At 46.1% G+C, this 14,195-nt stretch overlaps 1 protein-coding gene across 8 annotated transcripts in view; it reads right to left on the reverse strand.

The window, feature by feature from the left end:
• The window catches only part of PCBD2 (pterin-4 alpha-carbinolamine dehydratase 2), a 43,021-nt gene extending 31,633 nt beyond the window's left edge, over positions 1 to 11,388 (reverse strand). Inside the window, exons 1-3 of one of the 8 annotated variants that reach the window (XM_018050363.1) lie at positions 11,097 to 11,388; positions 10,382 to 10,438; positions 8,184 to 8,311 (exon numbers count right to left, since the gene is read on the reverse strand). In XM_018050363.1, coding sequence (XP_017905852.1) covers positions 8,184 to 8,311; positions 10,382 to 10,421 — 168 coding nt within the window. In that variant the 5' untranslated portion in view covers positions 10,422 to 10,438; positions 11,097 to 11,388. Of the gene's footprint in view, positions 1 to 4,399; positions 4,466 to 4,647; positions 4,673 to 8,183; positions 8,316 to 8,683; positions 9,034 to 10,381; positions 10,439 to 11,096 lie in introns of those variants that run through there. The other 7 variants (XM_018050364.1, XM_018050362.1, XM_018050366.1 and 4 more) reach the window with 7 other exon arrangements.

Here is a 14,195-nt window from a genome sequence, read left to right on the forward strand (position 1 = left end):
CATCTGCAAAGCATAAATCTGAAATGCCTTTCACGTCAGCTCAGACTGCTTTTTATTTTTTACACACCTGATTTTACGCCATCTGTAAAAGGGCAAGACAAAGACTTTTGAGGAAATTATATTTCTTGGCTGTTTGACTTCTACAAAATACTCAGGCAAAGTTGTGTAAACAGAAGATTTACTATACGACTAAGAAAAAACGATGCAGTTAAAAGTCCATTTTTATTAAAGGACGGTGTAATGACCACAGCATTTTCACACTGCAGTGTGGTGTCATATTTGCATTTTTTACACCTGTTTTACATTTCCCCTCGTCTATCTATCACATGTGTTTTTACAAATATACATCAGGCCTGAACCTATTCTATGACATAAACAGCAGAAGCAAGACTCTGAATGACATTTTAGGCTCTAATTTCCCTATCTTGATGGACATCAAACCAACATCCCAGCCACCACCTGACAACACCAGCATGTCCTTCCCAGGACTCCCCAGGGCTCCAGGAACAACTTCAAAGTGAAAACCAACATGAATGCACCATACAGATATTCTTACGAGCTTCTTAAATTTTAGGTAAGTTTACAAAAATGCTTACCAAAAAAGGTTACATAAATGTGTGCATCTCTAGTCTCTACTCCAGTGATAACTATGAACACTTTCTCAGGGTTCTAGCTGGCTAACAAAGCCCATCTGTGGGCACATGTTATGAGCAAGCTACTGGTGTGATACTCAGACAAGTTTTCACTTTACCTGGCTCCTGGACACACGGATACTAGTCTAAACTTTAAAAGCAAAATGATATCTTCTAACCGCCATGGTGCTGAAGCCTCAGGAACATTCTCACTGGAGTGTTTCTCTGCCTTCTCCAGGCAGTGAACAACCACTTTCCAGAGTGCTCAGATGTGACGTTTGTATTACAGCATTACCGACTCATAGCTTTGATGCGCACCAAGACATAGTACACAACAATGAACAATAAAACCTGAACTAATTATTTCACAAGGACAGCGCCTGAGACCTCCACCCACGTCCTTTGAGGACCGTTAAGATTTTCATTAACAGTTGTCTGTCTTCTGGTATCAACAAGCCTTTGACTTCACTAACTGTTTCAAAATGTTAACCATAAGCCTATTATCAAATTCCTCAATAAAACATCTTTACAAAGTAAGTCAGCGACAGTAACTTTCAACTGTTTTACAGCAGGAGCTCCGGGCACAGGAATAGAAACCATTTTACAAACCCCAAACTCACATATGGTGCTACTGCAGCTAGACACACAGAAACCTCCCCCCACTGGCACAGCTGCCACAGCCGGGGCCATTCTGAAGGCCTCTCACCACCCCAGTGCCTGAAATCTTTTAATGGCAACAGTTACATTAACCAAAATGTGATGGACAAGATAACAGCACGAATAGAGCTTGGACCCTGCCCTACAAGAGATACTCTACTTGGACCAGCTATTGGACTGAACCATGTACTAACAAAAGAGCCATTTTTATAGGTTAAACCTGGCTGAGCATCAGCCAGTTCCTAAGAGTCCCTCTAACAAAATCGAATGCCCTGCAGGCAGCCCACCTAATAAAGCCTAGACAAGGTATACGAGCTCCTCCAGGAATGCAGAGAACTACAGGTCTTTCTCACAAAGCTCATGAATCAAAAGTGCGCTCCATCACCAAGTGGAAACTCTGTATCTCCTGCACCCAGAACTCTTCATTCACTCAAAAGGTACCAAATTAGGTCAGCTGCCCCACCCCCACTCTTTATCTATTCCTGATATGTTTGTTTCTGTGCTGAACAACAGAGGTCCAGTATCCAAGAGTGAGAAATCGGATAGCCTTCCCCCATGGCAGGGGAGGCCTCTGATGCTGCCGGAACCACCTGGCTCCTGCCCTGGAGGGCTCCACCTGCTGGCATCTTGGGTAGCCGGTGCCTGGGTTCCAAAGCTTCACCTTCAGCACCTGCTTCCAAAGCATTAAATTTCCTCCTCTGATTTTGTAAGCTTCCCACTTGTCCCCACATGACAGTGCCTAATAAAATGTATCTTTATGGAAGGCTCACACCCACATTTCTAACTGACATTTTGTTCTTTCAATGCAGTCACCCTGCAGTTGCCAAACACCTCAGAATACGTTTACATGCCACTTAGAGACCTCTCCCTCCTTATGTCTACACGAAGAGAAAGAAAAGCAAAACTCCTTTACAAATGCTGACCCCACCCTGAGTCTAAGCACTCCGAATGTCGAAACTTCCTGCCTCAGCCTTGGCACTGCTGTGCTCAGAACACTCATGGAGTCTCACCACTGCCTTTGCATCACCACTGAGGAAAGACAGCGGGCTGACGGCAACTGAAACCCACGGCCACTTCCTCCACCTATGCCATGAGGATCCCTTGGGAATTTTCACACGTATAATCACACTAAGTATCTCCACTGATCTGAGCTACCAAATGCACGTGAACTATTTGGAACTAACCATATCTTGGAATAATATGTCTGAAAGGAAAAAAAAAAATCTTCTTTATAGTAAAACCTAGTATAACCCAAAGCATTGAGAAGTAGGTTTTTCATCCAGGGTAAATGAAAATCTTTCTAAAATGTGTGGTTCAAATTCTACAGGAATAAAATAAATGAATTCTAAAGCAAACTTAGGATACCGTTTCATGTATACCCACCACATAAACAAAGCATTTAAAAACTGTAACACCCAACAAAGGTAATCTCACTTCTGAAAGATTTATTATAAGTAAAATGACAAGACTATGTAAAGAACTGAAAAATGTTCACACCCTACCTAGCGAACAAAACAGAACATTTTTTACCTATATATTCAGCAAAGGCCAAATATATATGTATGCTAATACCCAGTGTGGAGTGAAGCCTTTTAAGGGAGACGCAGGTCGTCAGCTCTGCCCACAAGTCCCTCCAGGGTATAAAGTCAAGGCCTGGAGAGGTGCTGTCACATGGGGCACAGCGGGCCTCCCATAACTCTGCCAAGGGCAGGGCTGCAGTGAGGGAGACATGGGCTTAGCAAGGGGTACACATGCGTGTGGAAATGCCTGCTCACAATAAAGAAATTACAAGCCCACGGGGCTAGAGTGGACATCTTGTCATATCCATCTGGCATACACGGGGAGCTGTACCTAGAAAATAAATGTGTAGACTCAGACAATGGGTAAGTGTATTTTAAAAGTTGATAAACATCACTTAACTGCCCTGCAAAGAGGATGCATTAGTTGACACTCCGATCTCTTCACTCTCCATCTCTCACATCACAGCTGCACTTCCCTCCTCACCAGCTTAGACTCCAAGGTCCAATATTTTGACCCCTTATCTGCACATGTCCTTAGTTTCCTTGCCCCCTATTCCGCCACCGCACTCTTCTAGCAAAAGTTCAGCGCTTGTTAGAAGTTCATGCAACCCAACGACAAAAAACAAACAACCTATTCAAAAAATGGGCAGAAGGTCCAAATAGACATTTCTCCAAAAGAGACATACAGATGGCCAAGAGGCACAGGAAAAGATGCACAGCGTCACTGATCACTGGAGAAATGCGAACGCAAACTACGATGAGGTGCCGCCTCACAGCAGCCAGCATGGCCGCCGCAAGAACAGCCACAAAGAAACGCAGAAGAGGGTGTGCAGAACCGGGAGCCCTGCGGGGGGATGTAAACTGGCAAAGCCACTGTGAAAAACAGTTTGGAGGTCCCTTAAAAAAACTAAAAACAGAGTTGCCATACGATCCGACAATCCCCCTCCTTAAGCATCTATCTGGACAAAAAGATACACGCACCCTACTTTCACCGCAGCACTGTTCACAATAGCCAAGACACGGGCATGACCTAAACGCCCATCAACAGACGCAGGAATAGGCAGACGCAGTGTGTATAAAAACGGAATACTGCTCAGCCATGGAAAGGACGGAATAACACCCTGTGCAGCAACATGGGTGGACCTAGAGATCATACTAAGTGAAGTACATCAGGAAGAGAGAGAAATATCACACGCGGTCCTTATATGTGGGATCTAACATACGACACCAATCTACCCACAAAACAGAAACAGACTCACAGACATAAAGAACAGATTTGCTCACGGGTAGGGATGGACTAGGAGTTTGAAATTAGTAGGCACAAACTATTATATAGAGGCTGGATAAACAACAAGGTCCTACTATACAGCACAAGAAATTATACCACGATAAACCATAATAGAAAAGAATCATGAAAAATAATGTGTATATAGATAAATAAAACTGAATCACTGAACAGTAAGAATACAACATTGTGAATCAACTGTATACTTCAATAAAAGAAATTAATTAAAAAAAAAAACTTCAGCCTTCATTAAGCCCAACCCAGCACCTTCTCCAAGCCTGTGAAAAAACACACAGGATCTTCACCTTAAATGTTTGCCCACAAATCTCCAGTGACACTGAGACTGCTCAGCAACCAACCACATTTCACTAGTTCCTTCACTGTCTTAGTCTCTAAGAGGACTGTTTCTTGCCTATTTCCCTATTTCCCCAGATCTCCAACACCCCTCCCTCCCACCCTGACTCATTCTCAGTTGATGACTTCACTTTAAAAAAACAGAAGCCATCAAGAGAGAACGCCACCTCCTCTTCCCAGGACAAGCGCAGCAACCTACCTGCACCTGTGCACGTGCACTCAGCGTTCCTTCCTAGCACAGGGGACACGCGCACGTGCACCTCCACCTGCTCGCGCCAGCCCATCCCAGCCATGATGGTGCGCTCACAATTACCCTTTCTGGAGGCTCCCTGTTATCTCCAGCCTGAACTCTGATCTCATATCTCCAGCTGCTGACTGACATCGCCACTTAGGTGACTAGTATCTCAAACCTGTCCAACACAGGGATTCTTAATGCCCTATCCTGATCTCTGCCCCACTTTCCTCAGCCAAGAAAATGACACCACCCTTTACCCTACAGCTAGAGCCAGAGCCTTGGGATCATCCTTGACCCTCTCCTTCTCCCCACATCCAATCTGATAGTCTGGATTGTCCTACCTTCAAAAGAAATGAGAAATCCTTCACTTCTCTCCACATTCCACTGCCACTGCCATGGTCTCCCACCTTCTCTCGCCTAGCCTATTACATAGCAACTTCCACACTCTGCCTGCTGCCACTCTTGCCCTTCCACCATCTGCTCATAGCAGAACAGCCAGGGTGAGCTCTTTACAACATAACCCAAACCATGGCACTTCTCTGCCTGCAATTCTCCAGGAGCTGTCTTTCACAGGGTTACACTCAAACTCCTTGTCAAGATCACAAAGTTCCTGTGCTTGGCCCCTCCCTCTCTTTAACCCCTTCTCCCTTCTGTCCCCTCCAGAACGCTGGCCTCCTGGCTCTTCCACGATCATGCCAAGATCCCTGCTGCTCTAGGAATCTGGTCCCTGCTGTCTCTTTACCCGCAGCGCCCGTTCTCCAGCTCCTCACGTGCTGAACTCCCTTGTATTACTCAGGCCTCAGAGTCCCCTCCCCAGGCCCCTCCATCATAAACAGTGAGCTCACCTCTTCACCCCTCTCCATCCCAATATCCTGCTTTACTCTCCCTCTTGACTTATCACTACCTAAAATCACACTATCTATTCATTTGTTTATTGCCTAACTTCTCCACTAGTATGGGAGCTACATGCACTTAGAATAGTGTCTGGCACAGGGGAGGTGCTTAATAAATATCCGTTAATGAGTATTTCCTTTACAATAAAAATTAAACTACTTTTTAGAATTTAAATGTGTGTACAATTGTCACAGTATGAGTCGACTACACATGTGGAGAAAGACTACAAGAGGATAGAAAAAAAGATGGAAACAGTTGCAATGGGAAAATTTTTTTTTATTTATACAACCCTATTTTAATGTTTTATAGCACTGCTTTATAGTTTAAAATGTACCTTTTCTGTATTGAAAAATAAGTGAAAGATAAGTGAGGATCAAACAGGGCCAGAGGGTCACCATCCTAAACGTTAGTTGTGAAAAAGACAAAATCAGCCTGGCAGCTGCCTGGACTATGATCGCCTAAGCCTCTAAGTTGCTAGAAGCCTTCCTGGCACTCACATCTAGGCCATGGTGTTGAAAATCAACATCCAGACAGGGTTGCCGTGTGACCATGAAAGATGAGAACAAAAATAAAACCATTCCTGTAACAGTGACTGTAATCGTGACAATAACAGAGTGTAATACAGAGAATCACGGACACCACAGTATCTCAACACAGACAAAACATAAACACTGTCCAAATCACAAAATACCACACACCCGCCCGCCCCCCAGGCTAATGAGAGGCTGCTGCTGCTTTACCAGTTTCAGCTTTGGTCCCACTGTAGGCTATTCTCCCTACAGATAACACTTATTAAAATAGTGAGTCATAGAAGAACCCATTTTCTGACAGCATCCAACCCAGATCTGAGCCCTGATCCTTAAAGACTCCAAGATCACTAGCACCAGCCCAAACTCTGTGATAAATTTTTCCCTACACCATCCTCCTGAGATGCCCCACAGCACCCCGTAGAGGGTAAGTGCTCTCCCTCACCGCAAGCAACAGCCCAACTCGTTCAGCTATGGCTGTGTTCCCGGTGGGCTCTGGGTGGTGGGCGCTGGCACTTGTTATGACATCAGTTGCCATTACAGGCCTTACTGCTTAAGTCACAGAAGCCTGACTGGAAAACTGACCCCAGGACATAATCTCAGGGCTGGTTCTCTGAGTATGTGCCCTGATATCAGCTGATCTTCTTAACATCTGCCTCTTTCTCCTGAAAGGTGAGTGAAGGTAGGATAAAAAAAAAGAGTCAAGTTAATTAAATGTCCTGGTGAGTAATATTACTGTTAATCAAGGATGCCCTGCACAGCTTCCAAAGGTACCCTGAGCACAAGGTTAAGAGTGGGGCTGGATGACTGACTCATGGGCAGAGCCTTAGGCAACACTACTCAAGTACTTTAAGCCACATGTTCAAGCCCAATAAATTAGCCCAGGCTTAAAGAAGTCAGGCTGTACACATGTAAGAATTTTAATAAGCTTGGAAAATGCTACCTAGAGCTTATGCACAAGCTTACTGTACCAATGGGATTCCCTGCCACCAGCCACAGAGTGCTAAGCCCCTGACAAGAGCCGTCGAGCACGTGGGGCAGCAGGGACAAGGAGCCAGCTTGGTCCAGGCTTCCTCAGGAGTGGGAGACACAGCAGAAGGCTGGCAGCCAGATGGATGGAGAGCAGAATGGGCGTGCAGCACAGTGGAGCCAACGGCATTTACTAGGAAAACATGTCGAAAGTTTCTTTGGTGGAAATCTGGTCCTCACACACCCTTCCATAAACTAGCAAACACTGTAATCAATGTCTGCATTTATCCAATGCTTGTTTGTACCCAGAACTGTGTTAGGTACAATAGACAGTTATTTGAGCAAACATGGTCTCTGCCTTCTAGATGCTGACACCTAATATAAATAAAAACAATAAATCTGTCCAGAGGATTACCAAACTAACTGAACAAACATGGAACAGTCTAAAGCATGGACCTTATATAAATGCAGTGGAGTAAGAACTGAAGGGTAAGTCATGGGAGATGACTCTCTAAACAGGGTGGGGCCCTATGGAACAGTTCCCCTGTTAAGGCTCAATCTTCAAGGTGGGGGCCAGCTTTCAAGAAAAGTTACAAGGGCTGGCTATTGGACTTGGAGAAAATGAACCAATCAGAGAAGAGGGTGCAGCCTGGGGAATGATTTAGAGACAGAAATGCAACTATCAGGAGAAAGAAAACCTGACAACCAAACAAGAAAACTCGGAGAAATCAGTCAAGCAGGTGTATGTTTCTCAACCATTTTCCTCATGCCCCCTTGTGATAAATATAAAAAGCTGACACCCCATTAATGTTATTGAAAATTTGAAAAGGAATTAAATATCCTAACTAACACCAAATCAGAGCAACAGTGGTTTCAGAATCTGACTTTTCCATATCACACAAATCATCCCCTTCCCCTAAAGCTGAGAATCACCCAGTTGGGTGGCAGTAACTGTCAACAAGGAAAGAGTAATTATCAATGAATTATTTAGGAAGAAAAGATTTAGATCCTGGATCCACAGGGCACCAGACACCAGTACTAAATAGAGTTACAGTCTAAGGTGACCAAAAAAAAAAAAACATGGCACAAGCAAAAATATGTACTAATTACCTGATTAAAATTTTTGAAAGAGAACTCTTTGTAGATGGCATCTCTCTCACTTAATTCCAACCATCCTGCTGCTTTAAGGTCAAGTATCATCTGGCTCCTCTCCTCTGCAGTCAACTGGTGGGTACCTGCTGACTATGAAAAGAACATATTTAATACCTGAAATATAGAGGTTTGGTTAAATTCAAATACATGTACAGCTCTTTACTTATGTAGAGATACAGAAAAAAGTGTTAAGGACAACGATTTCTAACCATTTCCGATTCTTTTGTTCTCAAAATACAAAGTTCTCAAAAGAGATAAAAACAAGACTAGCTCTGTACAAAATAAGTTGCCTCCATGGTATGCGGGCTTATCACCCCTTACAAACGCCCCTAACTTTACAATTCAGCTTTCCTGGTTTCTTACAGATAAAGTTGAGATTGACCATTTGGACATCTTACCAAAGATCATAACCAATGGCCAACATTCCAGGACTTAGGAAACTGAGGTAACACACTCACCCAAGGGAACACTGCAAGTCCAGAAGCAGAACCAGGATTAGAACTCAGGACTCTCAACTCCTGGGCCACTCTCTTTGGATGGCCCCATATCACCTCAGCAGCCTTCAGTCCTAACTCACATGGGTCTCAACTATCTGAGTTCATCATCCCCTTTCAATTCTAATTAAGACCGATCAATCCTCCGAGAGGAAAAAACAAATGCACATTTACAGGGGATTTTGTAAAATAACTTCTAGGAGCTCACACACCCTCTGGGCTATAGGTTAAAAAGCCCTTGCTTCAGTGGAGTGAGTTTTCTCAGAAGCGTCAGTAAGACAAATGCCCTCAACCATCTGGCCACAGCACTGCCCACTTGGAAGCACTTGTGCACAGCTGTCCACCCTGTTCCTATTCATCCTGCTGAGGACACTCCCAAACCCAGAGTTCTCTTAGCTGACAGGCCCACACCTGCCGTGCTGATCGTTTTTTAACTGAAAGAACTCCAAGCAGCATGACAGACAGAAGAGCAGAGCACCCTAGGAGAAGTCAGAAGAGGTATGTTCTCATTCTGGCATAACTGCCCACCAGTACCTCCTGTCTTACCTGTACGCTGGGCTACTACCTGCTCAGGTGAGGGAGGGACTGGCCCCAGAAAGAATGAACTAACTTAAGGGTTCCTTATCAAAGGGCAAGCAGAGGCTGAGCTGGATACGCTGCCGTGAAACTTCAACTCATTCCCACTTCAGAAATCCTAAAACCCTTTATCAGCGTAATAATGAAGGCAAAGTAAGTAAACTTATAGAAAATTTGCCAAAAGAGAAAAAGGATGCTAAGGAGCCAACCTTCTAGTTTCTCTTCCTTGCTTAGTCAGCTACCCTTCCCTACAATTAACAGGAGATAATGAGAATGCCTCTTAATTAAATAGAAACGTTTAAAGGCTTGTTATCAAAAACCACATACTTTCATTAGCTTTTTAATGACAGCTATGAAAAAGTTCACAGAAGACCTATTACAGGAAATTACCTAAAATTTTTAAACATTTAAATATTTTAATTCAACTAAGGCTATTTTGCCAAGGAAACAGAATTATCATTGAATAGCTGCAAAGAAAACTATTAATTATGCTGTAGGTTATGCAGCAGTCACTGGGAGTCTGTGGAGCATACTCTGAGCTGTTTTCCTCCTCCCTACACCTCCACATCTCCAGTGAGGTCCATGAACTGTGCTCACTACTGGTGTCTACCTAGGAACAGGAACCAAGTTCAGAACTGTAAAATGGAATCACTTCACCCATATAACATAAACAGTCCCCTTAAGGACACACACGCCACAGAACCCTTTGTGGTGGACTTAATTTTCTTTCTGTGGGAGCTATGCAGAGAGACAGGGAAAGCATAGGATTTGGAGAGCAATCTTCAATCCAAGCCTAGCTTTGTTACTTTCAGCTGTGGATGCTGAGTAAATCTTAGCCTCTCTGAATTGCAATGTTTTAGAGTGCGGATGTTACAACATACACCTGCCAAGATTTTTACAAGGCTTAAAGAAATCTTAAGTGTGGAGGCACCCAGCATAGAGCCTGGCACGTGGCAGCCACTCCAAACGCACCTGTTTATTCACTCCTCCCCAATGCCACAACTGTACTCGATCACCAGCGCCCCAGATAGAAGTATGCCTTAGGACACGCCTAGGTGACAGTAAGCACTCAACTTGTGTTCTCACCTTGAAGGCCATGAAGCAGAATGCTTATCTTCTCCATCATCGAGTCACCTTTTTTTTCTATTAAAAAAAAATTCAAACTGCCAAATGGGCTCTAACAAGCAATTTAAGAAAATGAAACGGTGAGTTTAATACAACATATTCCCACTAGGTGGTGCTGCATGTTAAAACTTTCAAGTCAATTTACCCCCAATATGTTAATTTATAAAACGGGGAAACGCACCCGGCGCCTCTAGGTATTTTTTAAAAAAAAATCAGTGTGCAACTCAAAAGATAATTAATTAGCAAATACTCCAAAAAATTAATACCAAGACAAAGGAGTTAATTCAACACTCAGGGCCCCGTTTACAGAGAGGGAGAGACGGTGCCTGCTCTCACCGACCGGACAATCTAAACGACCCGACAAGCAGCTTTAGTCACATCACGAGTGAAGAGTTTTCACAACTGCTTTGCATACTTTTTTTTTTCACACCTCAGTCGTGGTGGTTTGTTTTCCGGTTGGCAATTTCGGAGACTACGACGAAATTCTAAGCCAAGAAAAAACTGGAAGATGCTACAGCCACCCCTGTCTCAGACCAGCGCGTCGGCAGGTGCCGGGTGCCCAAACGTGGCTACCCGAAGTCCGGGCCCACTTCGGGGCCTGCCGCGGTCCCTTCACCCCTCGGCCGGCATGGCTGGGCCTCGCCCTCCTCCCGCACCGCGGGCCCTCGGCACTCACCATGGCCGCGAGGCTCTGGCTCCTGCCTCTCAGCGCCGCGAACCAGCGCCGCGTCGCCCCCCGCGTCCCCAGCGCCGCCGCCATAGCCTCGCGCCCAGGGCTGCCCGGAGCGCTGCCTGCCCGCCGCCCGCCGCCCCGGAGCCAGGGGCCGTGCGGGAATCTCCCAGCTGCAGCCCAGACCGTCCCGCAACGCCCTGCCCCGCCGCGCAGGCCCAGACGCGGACCGGCCCCGGAAGGTCTCCAGGAGCTCCGATGGCGGGCAACCCCGCAGGCCCCCGCAGGCCCCCGCAGGCCCCCGCAGGCCCCCGCAGGCCCCCGCAGGCCCCCGCAGGCCCCCGCAGGCCCCCGCAGGCCCCCGCAGGCCCCCGCAGGCCCCCGCAGGCCCCCGCAGGCCCCCGCAGGCCCCCGCAGGCCCCCGCAGGCCCGGGCGCTGTCAGCCCCGGCTTGAAGGGCCTTCGGCGTCATCGCCGCTCGGGTGCCAGGTTTCCCGCCTGGTGCGGGGCGGGTAGAGGGGCTGGCGCGGCTCTGAGGATGGACCTGCAGTTCGCTTTTCGGTGTCCGACCCTCGGGTTGTCGCTGCCTCGCCCACTGTCTGACCTCGCTGGGGCAAACAGCACCTGCGGGCTGGAGGATGTCGCGGACGGCGACAGGATGAGATGAGCTGCAGGGGGGTCGGGGGTGACTGGAGACCACTGCGCTCTACTAGCGGTTGTGGGACAGTGAACTACAGAGATGCAAACAGGGCCTTCTAAGTAGGAGAGCCACCGGTAGAGTCTAAGCTCTGCTTTGTTATTACTTAGCTGCCAGCGCCCTGGGCAGACTAACTCATCTCTCTCTGTCTAGATAAATAATTTGGAAAACCTAGCTCCCAGTGCTTTCTAAAAGGTAGCACACTCAATATATAGTAGGCATCCCGGATATAACATGTGGACAGATTTAGATAAATTTTATATAGAGAGAGAGGTATAGATATATAGAGAGATATAGATACGTGGACAAAAGGGGTAGTCTTTCTTATATATATTTGTATTAGTATTTTATTATCGCTTTTTTTTGAGATATAATTCACATACCATAAAATTCATCCCTTTAAAGGGTACAATTTAGTGGGTTTTAGTATATTCTTTTTTTTTTTTTTTACTAAATAGTTCAAGCAAATTAATAATGTTTTGCAGAGAACATAACAAGACACTCAGGAATATACTTCTGAAACTATGAGAGTCCATTTAAGTTCAGCTTAGCAGCTGCTAGCATTTGGTTTTATTTCCCATGTGGACTTGGAAAAAAATAAAGCCTTTTCACCTAGAATAGTCTAAAATTCAGACTTATGGCCCAACCCATCTTCTTCACTCTTGCCCACCTGATGAAAACTCAGCAGAGGAATCTTGCTGTAGACCTTCATCAAACATCTCTGGTCTCAAGGCATTTATCTGAGACATCCTGGTTTCCCTTGCCTGATGCCATAACATGGATATATACAAGAGCTGGAACTGCAGATTGTAATTCCAAAATTTACTTTGGGCATTTGGGATCATGAAAAATGTTCTACTGTCTTGCTCATTGAAGTGAGAACAGAAATTAACTGGTAGTTGTGAAGTAACAAGTTGGAGACCACTCATCATTTTCCTTCCCTAATACCGCTGGACGAGACTGTGACACGTCAGCTCTTGTCATGAAAGCATTAGCAGCAGTTAGCTGGTTATGGTCCAGGGAGAGTGATGTCCACTGACAGGGGCTGTGAATGCCCTGCCCTAACATAGAGCTCTCTTACTAGGATCTAAGTCCCTTAGCAAAGATTTACTGGGCACGTCCTCTGTAATGGACGCTGTTGAGAAAAACAGCCTCCTGCTCACAGTCTTTCATGTCCTGCTTGGCCAAATGGACTAGGCCTTGGGCCTGGAACGCTTCCTTACCAAAAAAGAGCCCACACAGCCTGTGCCAGGCTGATCGGCCTGTGAGAGTACCCTTCCTTGTTTCAGACTGAAATGTGTGCTCCTTTATTCTGCTGAAGTATGGATGTCAGTGACCCTGGGGCACACACCATTTCAGAACGTCACATTCAGTGGGGGAGAGGGTGGCACTAGATGGGTGCTCTTTGGCCATAGGCTGGGGGTGAGGGACATCCTTGAGCCATGAGGGACCTATGCACACTACTGGGACTGGCCTTGCTGTCTTTTCTCATGAGAATAAAAACGCTCTTCTATCCAGTGCTTGACCGTGTTGTCTTCCTAGGTAACTCTAATACCAAGAAGTCAGGGACAGAAGAGTTGGGCTTACATCCCTGGTGGCTGGCATTGTGATGATTCTTGCTCTCCTCCATGGAGCTGCAGTCCCCTCCTGGCACGGGTTCCTGGTATACAGTGTTCTCAACAGACAAGTTTGACTGGTCTTGGACCACTTCCTTCCCCTCTAGTTCTCTTTCCCTCAACACTAGTGCTTCCCAGCTGACCCTCTACACTTGTCCTTCCAGGAACCACCTCTGTTCCATGTTTCCCTCCAGGGGAACCTCTGTAGCCTGCCTCAGCTAAGTGTCAGAGGCAAAGCCACGGATCTGCTGGTCATCCTGGGAGTCTTTCCTCACCCTCCAGACTAGTATTGGGCCCCACTATATATGAAACCATAGGAAAACTCCTGTCTCTTTGATAGGATAACTCCCACTCTGGGGATCTGCCACCAAGAGAAGAATATTATTTCAGTTCAGTACAGTTCAGTCACTCAGTCGTGTCCGACTCTGTGACCCCATGAATCGCAGCACACCAGGCCTCCCTGTCCGTCACCAACTCCCAGAGTTCACTCAAACTCATGTCCATCGAGTCAGTGATGCCATTCAGCCATCTCATCCTCTGTCGTCCCTTTCTCCTCCTGCCCTCAATCCCTCCCAGCATCAGAGTCCTTTCCAATGAGTCAACTCTTCACATGAGGTGGCCAAAGTATTGGAGTTACAGCCTCAGCATCAGTCCTTCCAATGAACACCCAGGACTGGTCTCCTTTAAAATGGACTGGTTGGATCTCCTTGTAGTCCAAGGGACTCTCAAGAGTCTCCTCCAACACCACAGTTCAAAAGCATCAATTCTTCGGCGCTCAGCTTTCTTCACAATC

This window comes from Capra hircus, chromosome 7 (assembly GCF_001704415.2).
Source record: "Capra hircus breed San Clemente chromosome 7, ASM170441v1, whole genome shotgun sequence".
NCBI lineage: Eukaryota > Metazoa > Chordata > Mammalia > Artiodactyla > Bovidae > Capra > Capra hircus.